General features: G+C 37.1%; 1 protein-coding gene across 1 annotated transcript in view; it reads left to right on the forward strand.

Moving 5' to 3' along the window:
• The window catches only part of LOC136858759 (glyoxylate reductase/hydroxypyruvate reductase), a 70,621-nt gene extending 64,024 nt beyond the window's left edge, over positions 1-6,597 (forward strand). The window contains exon 7 of the mRNA XM_067138537.2: positions 6,427-6,597. Coding sequence (XP_066994638.2) covers positions 6,427-6,542 — 116 coding nt within the window. The 3' untranslated portion in view covers positions 6,543-6,597. The remainder of the gene's footprint in view (positions 1-6,426) is intronic.
• Positions 6,598-16,471: the final 9,874 nt, after the last annotated feature.

Here is a 16,471-nt window from a genome sequence, read left to right on the forward strand (position 1 = left end):
TATCAGATTTCGAAAAATAACAAACAAATAAGCCGTAGTGTGGATATCTTCTGCGGAAACGCAAGTTTTGAAAAAAATTATTACCGTTTCATACCGATTTTTATATGCATGGGGGGGTTTTCCGACTTTTATACAAAATCGGATATAACGACAATCCGTTGTAACGAGTAAATTTTTCGACATTATGAATTCTCGCTATAACAGACTTCTACTGTATTTACGATGATGTTTACAATCTCAATATGAAATAAGATTTGTGGTTATGTGAAAGATCAAGCAACAATGAATGACCAGTTTACTGCGCTTAATCAGCGCATTTTAGATAAGCATCCTGGTGAATCACAAACATACCTTTCCATTAATACAGTTTGCAATCCAGATGAAGCTGTTAATTATCCAACAGAATTTTTAAACAGTATAATTGTGCCTGGTCTACCCGCTCACAAACTAGAAAATTGGCGTGCCCATCATACTACTCCGTAATTTAAACCCACCAAAACTTTGCAATGGTACTAGAATGCAAGTAGTGTCATTGCAAAGAAACGTTATAGAAGGTCGTATAATATCCAGATGAGGAAAAGGTGAGAAGTATTTATACCGCAGATTCCATCATACCGTTGAATTTTCCCTTTGATTTCAATTTATTTCAAAAGACTGCAATTTCCTATCAATATCAACTTTGCTATGACAATCAACAAGTCACAAGGGCAAACACTAAGAAAAGCCAGCATAGATCTAACTAAGGGTTGCTTTACCCATGGGCAGCTATATATCGCATGTTCACGACCCAGGGATACCACTAGTGTTATTGTTGTAGCCCACGGAAATCGTACACCAAACATTGTATATAAAGAGATTTTTCAATGAGAGTAATACGAAAAGCCAGTTTGAAAAAAAAAAATTGAACTATTTCAAACATTGACAAGGAAGTTCTTATAATTCAAAATAGCCCAAGGAAATCGTACACCAAACATTGCATATAAAGGGATTTACCAATGAAAGTAATACGAAAGCCAAAAAAAAACTATATATATCTATATACTAGCTGATGTGCCCGTGCTTCGCTACGGGATTCTCAGAAAGACTGACTTTGTGGTTTTTCTAACTGAAGTCAACATAGGCCATTACAAAAATGTCAGTAGGAATGTAGCATTTAAAAGCAATGTTATCACATAAAATACTCTTGGTCAAATTAAAAACTACACATTTTCTCACTTTTAACGAACAGTACTATGGTGACGATCTAACGGTCCAAAGCTCCAGAGCTGGAATGATCATGCCACAGACAGCCGTGAACACTTCTCTGCCATTATTCCGTTAAATATGCACACTTCTTATTCCAATCAGTGCCTCAGAGTAGGGATCGAATAGCTCGAATGCTATGATGAACCAGTGTGTTACGTACCAGTAGTATCGGAACGTTTATGAAAGAGAGGAATGGCATGCTAAAGAAGAAAGTTACCTATTTCCCCAGCTACTTTCCGCCAATATTTAGGCAGACTATTGCACTTGTACGATTGGGCGAGTTGGCAGTGTGGTTAGGGGCGCGCAGTTGTGAGCTTGCATCCGGGATTTAGTGAATTCAAACCCCACTATCGGCAGCCCTGAAGATGTTATTCCATGGATTCCCATTTTCACAGCAGGCAAATGCTGGGGCTGTACGCTAATTAAGACCAAGGCCGCTTCCTTCACACTCATAGCCCTTTCCCATCCCATTGTCGCCATACGACCTAACTGTGTCATTGCAACTTAAGGCTAATTAAAAATATATATACTCGGGACGCAGCAGTAATCCTATCTATCGGAGATGAGTGACAACAGAATCAAAGCACATCACAACAAACAATGGTGAATGTAATGTCATTGTTTATAAATTTTATGAGCTTTCTATATTGTAGTTCTTCACATTTAGTTTCCTTTCGACTCTGTGATATTAGGGTGTCTTACACACCGATTTTCATTAAATCCTGTTTACCCATTTTCTCGTGACTCGGCGCTGATAAGGACTTAGTAACTAAAATCCAAATTCATTAATATCTTTGATCATAGCCCGTAGGGAAACAATGTATAAGACATATATATATATTTTTTTTTTTTTTTTTGCTAGGGGCTTTTACGTTGCACCGACACAGATAGGTCTTATGGCGACGATGGGATAGGAAAGGCCTAGGAGTTGGAAGGAAGCGGCCGTGGCCTTAATTAAGGTACAGCCCCAGCATTTGCCTGGTGTGAAAATGGGAAACCACGGAAAACCATCTTCAGGGCTGCCGATAGTGGGATTCGAACCTACTATCTCCCGGATGCAAGCTCACAGCCGCGCGCCTCTACGCGCACAGCCAACTCGCCCGGTAAAGACATATATAGTCGGAAATATGTAGTATTTAGTATTTATCTATACGAGCACTAATAACAATTATTTGAGAATTAAATTTTAGGCCTACTCCTAAACTACCATTTCATTCAGTGTGAATACAATTATTTATGGCGTAAATTATAGCTACTTATTCCCCAACTTTGCATACCGATTTTCATTAAGATAGGGCCATTATAACATAAATATTTGAGAACATTGTAGGCCCTCCCCTAAACTATCATTTTTCTCAGCATGAATACAATTAGTTATGGCCTAGATTGTAACGATTTATTCCTCGACTTCCCATACCTATTTTCTTTAAGATACGACCATTAATAACAAATATTTGAGAATTAAATTTTAGGCCTTCCCCTAAACTACAATTTCACTCAGCATGAGTAAAATTATTTATAGCCTAGATTGTAGCGACCTACTACCTGACTTTGTATACCAATTTTCATTAAATTCTCTTCAGCCGTTTTCACGTGATGCGTGTACAGACAGACAGACAGACAGACAGACAGACAGACAGACAGACAAACAGACAGAAATTACGGAAAACTAAAAAGTGCATTTCCTTGTTACTGTTGTCACGACTGATACAGAAATACCATCCTTTTTAAATTCTGAGCAATGTACAGACAAAACTCTTATTTTATATATATAGATATAAAATAACTTGTCTTGACTGACTGATTCATCATCGCCGAGCCGAAACTACTAGATATAGAGAAATGAAATTTTGGGGATACATTTATATTAACATGTAGGTGCTCGCTAAGGGAGGATTTTTAGATATTCCCTAAGTCGCTAAGGGGGTTAAAAGGGGAGTGAATTTTTAAAATGAGTGTATCTACATCTCAAAACTTTAAAAGTTTAGAGATGTAAAAATTGGCATTTAGAATCTCCTTTAAAAATAAAGAAACACGTATTTTTTTTGTTTTTGGAAAATCCCAATAAGAGGGGTAAAAAGGGGTGAAAAATGGGTTGAAAGCCTTTAATAAGGCTACTTATATTTCAGAAACTGAAGATATTATAGACCTGAAAAGTACAGGAACAGGTGCATTTTTGTTGTCGGAAACGGCACTTAACGGGGCTGAAACGAAGTTGAAAAGTGAGTTGAATTATTTTTTATGACGTACTTATATCTCAAAAAATGAAAATGTTACAGACAAGGAAATTGGTATTTGGAATCCCCTTTAAAAATAAATAAACGTGTATTTTTTTGACTTGAGACAAGATTGTTTCTCACATGTACATTTCTGCTTCGCATGATCGTCTTAGCCCCACAAGGCATACCTCAAACGTGATTTACAAAGAGTTTCTGGGGTAAATGAAACTCTGATTTTGGTGATTTTTTTATACTTTAGGAATTTTCAGATAATATCTTAGTACAGAGACGAGGAACGATTACTTTTATCAAATTACAAAATCAACGTGAGCGAAGCCACGGGTAACTGCTAGTAATAAATAAATAAATAAATAAATAAATAAATAAATAAAATTTCTATAAAAGTTGACAAAGAAGCTTTATAAGTCAAAAAGAAAATTCAACGTGTTCGAAGTCACAGGCACAGCTATTAAAAATAAAAGTACTGTATTTCATCCAATTTACCTATGTAAAAATGATGTGTGTTAATATAATGTTTAATTTTGCTTTAAAACAAATATTTTTAAACATCTAATGGCTGAATTAATAAATGCGGATGAAGCCGTGGCTTTACTCTTATCCTCTCAGTTTGGGAAACCAAAAAGTACCTGGCGATCTCAAAAATGCCAATATCATTACTATTTTCAAGAAAGGTGACCATAGTATGTGTGATAACTATCGTGGCATTTCTCTGCTATCCATTGTAGTTAAATTTCTTGCAAGGATCCTGCTTAGCCGCCTGCAAGTCATCTCCAAGAAGACTCTACCAGGGTCTAATTGTGGTTTCTGAGCCTCCAGAGGTAGTTGACATGATCTTTTGTGCAAGGCAATTGCAAGAGAAATGCACAGAACAACAGAAGCCTGTTTATTTTGTATTTTATGACCTGGAAAAGGCCTTTGATAGTGTTCCAAGACTCAATATGTGGGCAGTTCTGAGACGCTTTGGCTGTCCTGAGCATTTTGTGGGCCTGGTGCAAGCACTTCATGATGGTACGACTGGACAGATTCTCCATCAAAACAACTTCTCCAAACCACTCCCAATCACACATGGATTGAAGCAGGGTTGCGTACTTGCTCCAACTCTGTTTGCCTTGTATCTGGCGGCCGTGCTTTATGAAACAACAGACAACCCCGGCGTAGAGATTAAATACCGCTTTGATGGTGACCTCTTCAACTTGGCCAGACTTCACTCGCAAAGACATACCAGTGTTACTAGAGTAACTGAAATGCTGTATGCTGATGATACCACATCACCAGCTCTTACACCTGAGGAACTGCAACAGTCAGTCAACAGTTTCAAGGATGCATATGACCTATTTGGCCTCACCATCAATGCCAAAAAAAACCAAAGTACTTACTCAGCCTGCACCAGGGACTAACATTCCAGAATTTAACATTACCATCTCAAACACCAAACTAGAACTTACCTTGGGAGTATCTTCTCAAAGAGCTGTACTTCAGAACAGGATGTGGAAAACAGGATTCGTGCTGCCCATGTGGCCTTTGGCCGACTATCACACAGAGTCCCCAGGAATAAAAACCTTACAATTTGCACAAAACTAATGGTGTACCAGACTGTAGTCATCTCTACACTTCTCTATGGCAGCGAAACATGGACCTTATACTGCCGTGACATCAAAAAGCTGGAGCGCTTTCACCAGCAAAAACTACGCTCCATCATGAACATCAAGTGGGAAAACTACTTCTCTAATGTTTAAGTTCTCGAGAAAGCATGCACTAAGAATGTAGAAGCATTGGTCGCTGGCCATCGCCTCAGATATGCAGGACATGTGCGCCGTATGAATGACACCAGACTACCGCACCAGATCCTCTATGGTGAACTTAACTCTAGTTCAAGACCATGGGGTGCCCTCCTGAAACATTTCAAAGACCAACTGAAACAAACCTTAAAGATGGCAGAAATAAACCCACAAACCTAGGAAACACTTGCCAAGGACCGTTTACTTTGGCGGCAAAGTGTCTGTGTCTCAGTTCAAAACTTCAAACAAGAATAGCACAGACTTGAAGGTATTAAGCAACAGGAATGCAAACTTCGCCAAACCCAGCCCTCAGCTGCGCGATGTGTGGACATAGATTCTACGCAAGAATTGGCCTGTACAGTCACCAGAAGTTTAAACACAAACTGTTGTGAATTGAAGTCAACTATTAGCCAGGAAATTTGTAAACTTGGAAACGAATAACTGCCAATGACGACGAAGCCACGGGTACATGCTAGTATCAGAATATTAATGAAAATGTTGGTCGCTTGGCAACCTGTGGGTTAGGGTAAGCCTTCGCCTGCAGTTATTGGAGTGTTCATTTAATGATTTTACATTATTATTACTCAAAGCTGGCTGAACTTAGAGACCTATCAATGTCTCATGATTTACTGGCAGGTAATTATAGAGAGAATACAACAAAAATGAAGCAAATTGGTCCAGGAGAATGGGTGGACGGATTCGCCAAAGCTGTTTTTAGTAAATTCTTTTAATATATAGATACTTAAATTTGTAACATATTCTTAGTTGGATTATCGTAAATATTTTGTCTTATAAAAAAAACTAACTGCATGTATTAATAAATTATGATTATAAATGCAGGACAGGTTTTTCTTCGGGTACTCCAGTTTTCCCTGTCATCTTTCATCCCAGCAATACTCTCCACTATAATTTCATTTCATATGTCAGTCATTAATCACTGCCCCAGCGGAGTGCGACAGGCTTCAGCAGCCGGCAAAATTACTATCCTCGCCGCAGGATGGGGGCTTCATTCATTCATCCCATCCCTAACCCAGTCACTGATGGGACCAGCAACTTGGAAATATTAATTTCTTCATTGCTACAGTTGATAATGTGAACATTACAATTTTAATTCTATTCTTTGATAAGGTTTTGAAATTAAATGTATTTCTTTCTTGTTTCAGTGTTAATACCACACTTAGGAAGTGCAACAGTGAGAACCCGTTTAGCTATGGCTGATTTAGCAGCTCGCAACATCCTAGCAGCACTAGATGGAAAGGAGATGCCCTCACCATTGTGATACTTGCCTGTTCTGCTATAAATTCACAATATGGCTAATTCAGTATTACTGTTGGTAAATGATGAGAAAGGCAAAGATTTATAAAGACATCACTTATCAGTTACCTAATTGTATTCAGAATATAATGCTGAATGACAAACTTAAATTTGAACAATTGGAATGTTTTCTGTTTATGTTCTTAACACCGCCGTCTCAATTTCTATATACTGCCTGCTCTGTGCCACGAGAATTGCGTTTACAGCGACATTGCAGATGGCAGCACTTACCGCACCCAGAGAATATGTTGGTTAGATGAGAGTTGGTCCGTAACATCAATATAAAAGGAAAAATAATCTTTAACATGTTACTAATTGAGAGGATAATGCACATACAGAAACTAATATTTCACATTTGAGCTTGGCTTAAGATATAGAAACGTAAAATAATACAGTAGATATTATATTAGGATGATCCCATGCTGCATGGTACATGCCAATTTCAGAATTTTCTCGACACAAATAACGGAGCACCTTTTCCGTACTTTTCTTACTGTTAATTACCAGCAGTGGGCGCAAAAAAATTCTATCACTATTTCGCTGGCCCTTTGTTTATGACCAGTTTTCAGGATACATTTTATAGCACATAATGCAGTGCGTGCGTTCGTCATGTCATTAAATCCACCACCCAATCTCACTGAACTAAATAGATCTATTGCGTCTCCAGAAAATCATCTAGCGAGAACATAAAATAACCGATTTTGTAACAGATAAGAGACACATTCCACCATAGATTTCACAGTTAGCGAGACAGCATCTGCCGTCTCATTAATCAGACACTTCAGTTTTTCACGTTTTGATTCCAACCGAATTATTTTAACGTACTTGATGAAATCATCATTCAACCATTGTAAGTATTTCATCTGCTGGTGAATAGAATTGCACAAAATCTAGAATGTTTTTCCGAAAGGCATTACAGTAATCATTTCTGAACTACAAGGGATAGATCGGAGACTTCTAAGCCTTTAACGAGGAAGTAGGCAGCAGGACTAGATAATTTCTCTGAAAGTCAGATTACAAGAAAACACAACAGTTTATTCGCGAGAGCGTGAGATTTTACAATATCTGTGCCCCATACACTTTCAACATTGACCACACAAGCAAACTTGTCACTGGTTCGGTTCTAGAGGAGCCGTACCTAATTAGCCATTTAATCAGCGATTAGTTACACTTCTGTCAGTTGGTCTGAGAGTTTTACATTCTGCTCTAAGTCTTTCCTTGGGATATCCCGACAAATACAATCAACATTTTCCATTTACGCTACCTGTCCAGAGTACTTCGTGACGGAGCTGACACAAGACCAGGAGTTCTGCCATATTCATAACCGTTTGGAATACCATTCCCCACGCCACGTAGTAGCGCGTGATTTGTTCTGACTGCCCGGATTTTGGTTTGCGAAAATTTTGGATATGATTTTTAAAATTGGTCCTTTTTCCATTATATTTGGCTGCTTCCTTTACTTTTTTCAAACGATCAATTTCTGGGTTGTCTTCGAATTGTCTCTGTAGTCTTTTAACTTCATTATGGTTAGTCATTAGCTGTTATCGCAGTCTCAGAATTCTTGATCGTAGCCTCTAATGTCTGATTTTCTGACCTCTGCTGTCATTCATACTCGTTAGAATATTGACTTCGATTGATACTATTTCCTGCAGTTGAAGAGCATGTTTCACCACAGATTTCTTCTGAAGAAATATCTTGTCGCTGTCTGGTCTTTCGTGGAGCTATTTTTCTGGTTTGAAGGTAATGGGGATAATTCGAAGACCGACTAGGCACGCTCTCTGGCTTAAATATATTTTTATTTTAGTTTTTATTTTTTACCTCCATCTCTAAAATTGAGGCTTCAAACACGGGAATAATCGGATGGAATCCATTGATTACCCTTGGTTTATCCTTGCCTTGATATAGCGTTAAGCCAATTTTACCAAAGTTCTTTACTTGGTTGGATAACAGGAATCCTCACACCTGAATAATTTGGATTTCCTGCTTTCATATACAGAGAAGAACACAACAATTAGTCATTTTACAACCAGGGACACACACATACATCCTTGAAGCAAACGCACTGGAACACAATAATGTGGGTATGGAGATAAGTTGGGTGCATTAGCTGGCGCCCCTAGCGGAGGTTCGTGACACTAAGAGCTCACACTGAGAAGCACGTTAACCGCATAGCATAGAGCAGGCAGTATATAGGATTGAGACGGCGGTGGTTCTTAACCAAATCCCTTCCTTTTGCAAGCATAGAGGTATTACATTTCCTTATTGCAGCTGTCTATATTAACTTCTTAACCACAGAGTTTCCACCAAGAAATGAACATTCGTAGCTGGGAATAGGTTTTGACTGAAAACGAATTAATTTGTCACACCCATTATTATGATGTGGGTGACGAGTTACCTCGAAACGCCCATTACTCTTCCGTGAATGACAAAGGAGCTCGTCCTGCCCATTATGCGTGCGTACCTTCCTGGAAGACGAGTTATCTATTCCTGCCCATTTTGACATAAATATGTTTTATGGCTGGTGGTCTTCTGAAAATTTGTGTTGCGGAAGTTAGCGTCACAAAATGTGTGATGGTAGCAACTGTGCAGGCTGAGATGTACAGTAGGGATCAATGTCTTACGATTGGTGGCAATATGAAATTAGCAGCCATTGATGGATGGCCATGACTGAGACATATTTATAATCATTTGTTTTTTGCAAAAGGAAAAATGGTTTCTTTTGATTTGCATTTGGTAATTCAAACCATAATTCAATATTTGATTCGACTTCTTGCAATTACATTATGATACTACATCTGACACTAAGTAACAACCAATAAAACAATGCCACTGTTGTAATGAAGTACATTATTATCACACTATATGAATTTTTCTTACAACTATATAGTAAGAAATGTCGTGAAAAATAAAAGTAAAATACTGTACTGTACATGATGTTACAAAAAAAAAATTTCTTCCATGAGTCTTTTTCTTTTGTCATGTACAGATTAAACCTCACTGTGAGTTTCACCACTTGTGTTATCCTCTCTGTTCAAAGAACTGTCATCTAATTCATCCTCTGAATCAATGAGATGAGGAATAGTTTAATCATCCAAATTAGTATGATTAGCAATTACGAGGGGTGATCAACAAAACAGGATTTTATTTTTTATTTAAATTCATTTATTGAAAAACACATGGCAAATACAATTTATTTTTCCGCATAGTTTCCTGCTTTGGAAATGCATTTGTCCCAGCATATGGGCAGTTTTTTGATGCCCACATCATAAAAAGAACATGGTCGTGTCACCAGCCACTTGCACACAAAGTCTTCCAATCTTTGCCCTCTTAGAGTTTCTTTAAGCGGTCTGAAGAAATGGAAATTGCAGGGCCATAAGTCCGGACTGTAAGGAGGATGATCAAGTGTCGTCCAGTGCATTTCCTGTAGCTTGGAGACAATTAGAGCTTCAGTATGGGTCCGCACATTGTCGTGGAGGAGAATGACCTGTCGAATCGGTTGGTCTCGTCTTTTGGGACAATATGCAACCCTCGCCTTGTTCAACACCTCGCAGTAGTAAGCCGCATTGACTGTACGTCGCTGATGCAAAAAATCAATAAGCAAAATGCCTCGCCGATCGAAAAAAAACCTGTTGCATGAACCTTGCCAGCTGACAGTCGGGTTTTGGCTTTCCCTGGTGCTGCGTCCCCTTTCCTCCGCCACTCCTTACTGACTTGTTTGGATTCAGGAGTGTAGTGGTGGACCCATGTTCCATTGCAGGTGACAATCTTCTTCTGCAAACCTTGCTTTAGGCCTCTTACAGACCTCCAAGCGTCTCAACTTCAGATTTTCGGTCAAAAGGCGAGGGACCCATCTAGAACACACTTTACGGAACTGTAGGTCATTTGTGATGATTGCTTGACAGCTCCCATAACTGATTCCGACTTGTTCTGTAATTTCTGATACTCTCGCCTGTCGATCGTCGTCAATAATGTCTTTAATCGTACAAATGTTTTTGTCTGTAATGCTGGTCCAAGAATAGCGATCATGTTGCTGATTTTCCACATATTCTCATCCTTCCTTGAATTTTTTATGTCAGGCAAACACACTGTGCAGTCAAACTCTGGCGAATTCAGGCGTTATTATATATTAGCTTAGACTCTACAATATCCTGGGGAACCAATTCCTTTTTTTAAATGGAGTGGCTTTTCAGCTTGCTTCCCTAATTGGATGGTGTTATGCATCACTTGACCAAGCGCCAAGAGTAGATTTTGAGATATTGACACAAACGCAAAATCCTTTGTATTAATTCACATTTCCTGTTAAATGTGAGGTATTCTATACCAAAATGAAGACAGAAACATAAATTTTCTTCTTAATGTATAAAATTTAGGGATATTTAAAGTATATTGTCGTAATCTGAAATAATGGCGCTTGGTCACTTGATGCTTTATTGCGGTTACCTTAGTTTTTTTGTTTTGCATCACTTGACCAACAAATAAAATTGTCATTTAGTGATCGAATGGACTTTCAAAAATTCAGTGCAGTGTAAAATATGATACTTGTTAACTAATGTTATTGCTTATTTAAGTTCAGGATTAAGTTATACATAACAGAATACAACATGATATAGAAAAACATGAATTTTAGAATATAGTATAGAAATTACACTGGTGTAACATAATGCAGGATTTTAAGAATTTTCGAGTTCAAAATCCATATTTCCACAATCAGACCCATCTATATCATCGTCTATTCCAGGATCACTAAGCAGGTCCTTATAGAAAGGCTTAGCATCGTTGGGAATTCGCTTCATGAGGGAGCGCAGGTCGTTCCGCTTCGCTTCTGAAACTGATTTTCCATTGGGCCATAACGGAGTGAGCAGACCATATAGAACTGATCCATTTTCATTCTGAAGCCGGCGACGAACTTAAATAGATCAATGAAAATGTAAGTACATTTAGTAACGCATTTAATACACCTGAAATTCGTTTACTGCAGTCAAGTGTTGTTGGTTAACTTTTGCTGGAGAGAATGTTGTGGGATCTACACCTTCAGTTGCATGTTTCTTATCAGATTCTTCCAAACCAATTGGAACAGCTTCCTCTGTTGTATTATTTTCCTTGAATAGTGGTTCATCAATTACAAAAAAACATATTTTAGGGAAAGCTAGCAAACGTACTTACACATTTTAAATTCCTTATTTACAAGTGTGTTTAACAGGATATTGTATTGTGACATATGATATCTAATAGGTGTAACGGTAACGGGCCGCATCAACTTACCACAAATTCGCATAATGTAACCAAAGAATTTCGGTCATCTGTCAATGAACTCAGCGTTATGAAGCTGTTCGTCGACTACCAGTGATCTGTGTTTATTGAAATGGGCGTAGCATTTGCAGGTGTGATGGAACCCTCTAAAATATCTTTGGATTCCTAAGATAGGAACGTATTTTAAATACATAAAACAATACATATAAGCTCTGATTTGTGAATTAACAGAAGATTATTGAAGCATCTGATTCTAACAAGAGAATTTGCTCAGACCGTGATATATGAGGATAACGATCCATTGCTATGTTCTTAGACTTAAGTACTTATTACCACAATGAGGGATTTCAGTGAATAAAGAAAGAGTAGGTTAACTACAATGATGACACATTGCAGAGAAACAATGCAAATTCGAAAGCTGTGTAACAAGGAAGAAAACCTGCGCATGAATCTGCGACACGGGAATCCACATTTAGCATCATACGACCAAGTGACTGCACGCGTGTCGTGTGGTCATCTGATGCGTAATTCAGACTCAGAAATGGTGGTTGGTCACTTGATGCAAAACTTCAATTTAATGATTGTGAGGTTGGCGTTTGGTCAAAATGCATTTCCTGCGAAATCATATTAAGAATAAAAGTCCGAACCATAACCTATGTAAAGTTTACACCTTTAGCTACCAGATGGTGCAATAATCTAAGAAAATCCATTTTGGCGCTTGGTCAGTTGATGCATAACACCATCCAATTGTCTGCTTGTTTCCGGGTAAGTTTATTTCTGAATTTGATACATGTTGGAATATTTTGCTTGTTCACCCTGCCCTCTTCGCCCTTCTTATAACCCTATGGTGTTTATTGATCCAAACATCATTGCTGTAATGTGGAGTTATGTTGCAGACATCCCTGACATTTACTTTCATATTGGGGTGACAAATTGCCGGAAGGGCAAGTGTTGGACAAATTAACAGACTCGACCCTATTCGCCTGGACTTCAACATGGGTCAGAGTAAGAGTTTGGACACCTACATACATCTCCATACTATGTACATCACAAGATAAAGCAATAGCTTTCATTAACAATTCAGAAGTCTCTCGACAAAGATCGAAATCAAGAGTCAACATCCTTGATTTGGTTCAAGTAGTGTTCAGTTCTAACTTTAATCCTTATGAGCTGAGCCAATGAGGGCATAATGTCACCAAATGAATTTCCCACTTCATTTAATTCCTCATTAGAGTTAATGATAAGGGTCATTGACTCACCAACTGACTGCCGGTCCAGATCACGTAGAGTAATGTGTAGATCCTCACTTCTGTCATCTTGACAGGTCCTAACCATGTGCACTTCGTTTTGCTGCGGAATTTTGAAAAAGTGATTGATCCCATAACCTCACTGGTATTATCTTGACGGGACTTAGCCACATGCTTTTGTGTGCCGCGGAATTTTTTGAAAAAGGGAACGAACCTAACCTTACTGCTATTATCTTGACGGGACATAGCCAGGGGCCTAACCAGAGAGGATTATAGTTTTAAAGCTAGCTGCCCTTCTTGACATGACACTATCTTAGAGGGGGCCTAACCTCAGAGGATCCTAGTTTTTAAGGCTAGCTGCCCTTTTCGACACTATCTTGCTAGAAATCATAATTTTGTTATTAATACAATTAAAGAGCTAACTAATGTCGATCTCCCAGTCTAGTTTGCAAAGAATAACGGATAAGAGGATTAGTCAAATATTTTTCATTAATATTACCTTTTTGTTGCAGAATAACTTATGTTATGTTATTATACCGGAAAGCATGGTGTACAGTGTTGTACTCTTGTTCTTTTCACCTCCTGTTAGGATGTGTTGCATAAGTTTCACTTACCCTTTTCTTCTTTTTACCTTTTTCGCTTGATAAAAGAAGAGGAGGGAGCAGTAGATGAAAGAGGAGGGTGCGGTAAGGAGAAGGTACTTCTTTTTTACCTTTTGAAATTTTACTCATTCATAACAGGTTTTTCTAAAAAATCATAAATTAATGGTCAAAGGAAGAGGAACAGATGTGTGATGATAATCTATTATAGTAAAAATAAAACAGTATACCATTTTTGTTTTGTATTATTCATCACCATTATTGTCATCATTATTGGTGATTTTTTGAATATTACCAGTTAATCCATTATAGAAATTAAAACAATATTGCATTTTTGGTATTTTTCATTATCATCATTATTATTAGTGATTTTTTGAAAACTGCAAACAAATATTATTACTATTTCTGATTTTATAAAAATATAAAAATGATATAGTTTTTTTGAAAATGTTTTACATACTCATTATTTTTTTAAATAAACATAATGTTAGGTTTTGAAATGTGATTAATATTTTACATCTTGAATACAGAAAAAATAAGAGAATCACTATTCCACACACGTTTATTATCAAATGGAATTAATGAACATTCATTCTGCTCAATTGTAAAAATATGATGTCTGCATGATTGTATTCTTATAAGTCTAAAAGGAGCAGCATTTTTAGATGCTAGTACATAACGATAGTGTTGAACATGTAAATGGCTAATTACACTTGAACGTATGCCTTTCACCTCTTTCACAGATTGAGAATTTTCTGTCTCATGTCCATACGTTTTTGGTGCTGAACCAATAAACTCTGTCAGAATATTCATACCACATTCATCTTTCATAAGACCTATAAATTTCTTATTAAGTGGCTTAATGTCAAATTGATTACATGGTGAAAAGGAAGAAGTGTTGAAGTATTCAGAATGGTTTTGCATTACATTCTGAACGTTGTATTCCGAATATGATAAATAAAACTATCTGTATCCATATACAAAAGAGAATAATCTGAAAACTGAAAATCACCCTTTTTTAGTTTTGAGAAATCTAGAATGATCATTCCCAAATAAATTTTCAATTCAACAGTAATAAGGTCATGATGAATGACATGCTGGGATTTAAAATTTGGTTTTGAGATGTACTTGCGTGCCCCATACCATCCATCCCATTGATTAATTAAATGAATGTCGCGATGTTTGCGTACATGTTCCATACTTTTCCATAGATAGAGTTATTCCTGAGTTTGAAAAACGTACTCTCAAATGTTGATGTAGCACGTTGATGATGCTCTGTATTTAAATCCATATATGATTTAAGCCATGCATCCTGCTTAAACGCAATAATACGGAGAATACACTCTAACTCTAACTCATATCAATCAATCAGTCACTACTGATCTGCATTAAGGGCAGTCCCCCAGGTGGCACATTCCCTATCTGTTGTTTCCTAACCTTTTCTTAAATGATTGCAAAGAATTTGGAAATTTATTGCACATCTCCCTTGGTAAGTTATTCCAATCCCTAACTCCCCTACCTATAAACAAATATTTGTGACATTCATCTGTTTCTTCATGCATAATCATATCATCAAATGGCATTTGAATTGGAACTGGATGTGATATAAGGAAATTATCGCGATGTGCTGACTCTTGTAATATTCATTTAACAGCCATTCAGTACAGTTTCATCCACGATACATCTTAAAAAATGATAATGACGAATCATATCAACAAACAACTTTGTATGCTACAGAAAACGGTGCATGCTTCTGTATATAGTCAGTATATGGTTCTGTCAAGTCTGGTTGGCAACGATGAAAAGGTGCTGTAAAACATTCGAAATCTGCACAAACAATAAATGGAACAGGTTCCTGACAATAATAATTCTCAAATTTAATTTTGGCACTTTCACTATTTGGAAGAACAAGTTTTATGGCTGGGTGTGTTGTACAATCAACTAAGTGTGTAGCTAATCTGCTTTTTGTTGAAAGGTATTGCAAGCACCTGTCACATATAAACTTATTTTCTGTGTGTGATGAAAGTTGCGAGCTTAACAAACGTGAAAGTTTTGTTATAAGACAGTAGTGGCTTGTGTTTTCATTGCAAACATACAAAAGATGAATATGGTATTTTTTTGGAGAAGAAGCTGTATGAAGTGGTCCTACAATACTCTCTCCGTTTACACCGTACACAGAAAATTTAGAAATTAGGATTGTTTTTCTCAAAATTTGGAAATGTTTGTTAAGTCCAGTGGAAAAGAAACACCGTCAAAATTTAACGTATGTTGCAACTCAATAAACATATCTTTATACCGTGAAGTTCTTGAAGGATTATTTGTTGCTGGTTTTAATGCCATTGCGATACAACATAGAAAGCAATAGCCATCATTATTCTGAATATTGATAACAGCTTTTCTATCTGCAATGGCTTTTGGAAGTTTGATATATTGTCTACCTGAGTTTAATGGATCAAATTTAGTGGCATTAATCTGAAGATGAGAAATACTTTGTAGAGCTTTATTGCTCGAACCCTCTTCAAAGTTTTGAAATTTGGTGAGCAGTTCATCTACAACATGTTCATGAAACCATTCTTACATATTATCAGAACATAACAGTTTTGTCATTTTCTATTATATATAAAACGATTTGTGAAATTCATCATTATCCTTAAAAAGAATGAATCAACATGCAAGTGAGGCATTTAACTTAAGCGCAGTATACGCAGTTAGCAAAGAAGACACTTTTTCTTGAAATACATTACAGCATGATATTTGGATCTAAAATATTCATTGAATTTTTTTATAATACCACTTAT

The sequence above is a fragment of the Anabrus simplex genome, chromosome 1, assembly GCF_040414725.1.
Source record: "Anabrus simplex isolate iqAnaSimp1 chromosome 1, ASM4041472v1, whole genome shotgun sequence".
Taxonomy (NCBI): Eukaryota; Metazoa; Arthropoda; class Insecta; order Orthoptera; family Tettigoniidae; genus Anabrus; species Anabrus simplex.